The sequence below is a fragment of the Alligator sinensis genome, unplaced genomic scaffold (genome assembly GCF_000455745.1).
Source record: "Alligator sinensis unplaced genomic scaffold, ASM45574v1 scaffold1258_1, whole genome shotgun sequence".
NCBI lineage: Eukaryota > Metazoa > Chordata > Crocodylia > Alligatoridae > Alligator > Alligator sinensis.
Window position 1 is genome coordinate 338,824 of NW_005842520.1, and position 366 is coordinate 339,189.

At 63.1% G+C, this 366-nt stretch overlaps 1 protein-coding gene across 1 annotated transcript in view; it reads right to left on the reverse strand.

The window, feature by feature from the left end:
- Positions 1-3: 3 nt before the first annotated feature.
- Positions 4-366, reverse strand: part of HTR1A (5-hydroxytryptamine receptor 1A) — a 1,176-nt gene continuing 813 nt past the window's right edge. Inside the window, exon 2 of the mRNA XM_025213310.1 lies at positions 4-362. Coding sequence (XP_025069095.1) covers positions 4-362 — 359 coding nt within the window. The remainder of the gene's footprint in view (positions 363-366) is intronic.

Here is a 366-nt window from a genome sequence, read left to right on the forward strand (position 1 = left end):
GCTTCATTGCCTGCAAAACTTGCACTTGACGATCTTCTTGAAAGCACTTTGGAAGTCCTTGTTGAAGTAGGCGTAGATGATGGGGTTGAGCAGAGAGTTGGAGTAGCCGAGCCAGTTGATGACGGCGCCCAGCCAGTCGGGCATGTAGCAACCGGCGTCGCAGAAGGGCAGCACCAGGGCCACGATGAAGAAGGGCAGCCAGCAGAGGATGAAGGTGCCCATGATGATGCCCAGGGTCTTGACGGTCTTCCTCTCCCGGGCCAGGGCCATCTTGCGCTTGGCCTCGGCGCTCTTCTCGTTCTTCCTCTCGCCGGGGGCGCCGCCGGCATCGCCGGGCAGGGGCAGGGGCAGGGGCGGGGGGGCCCC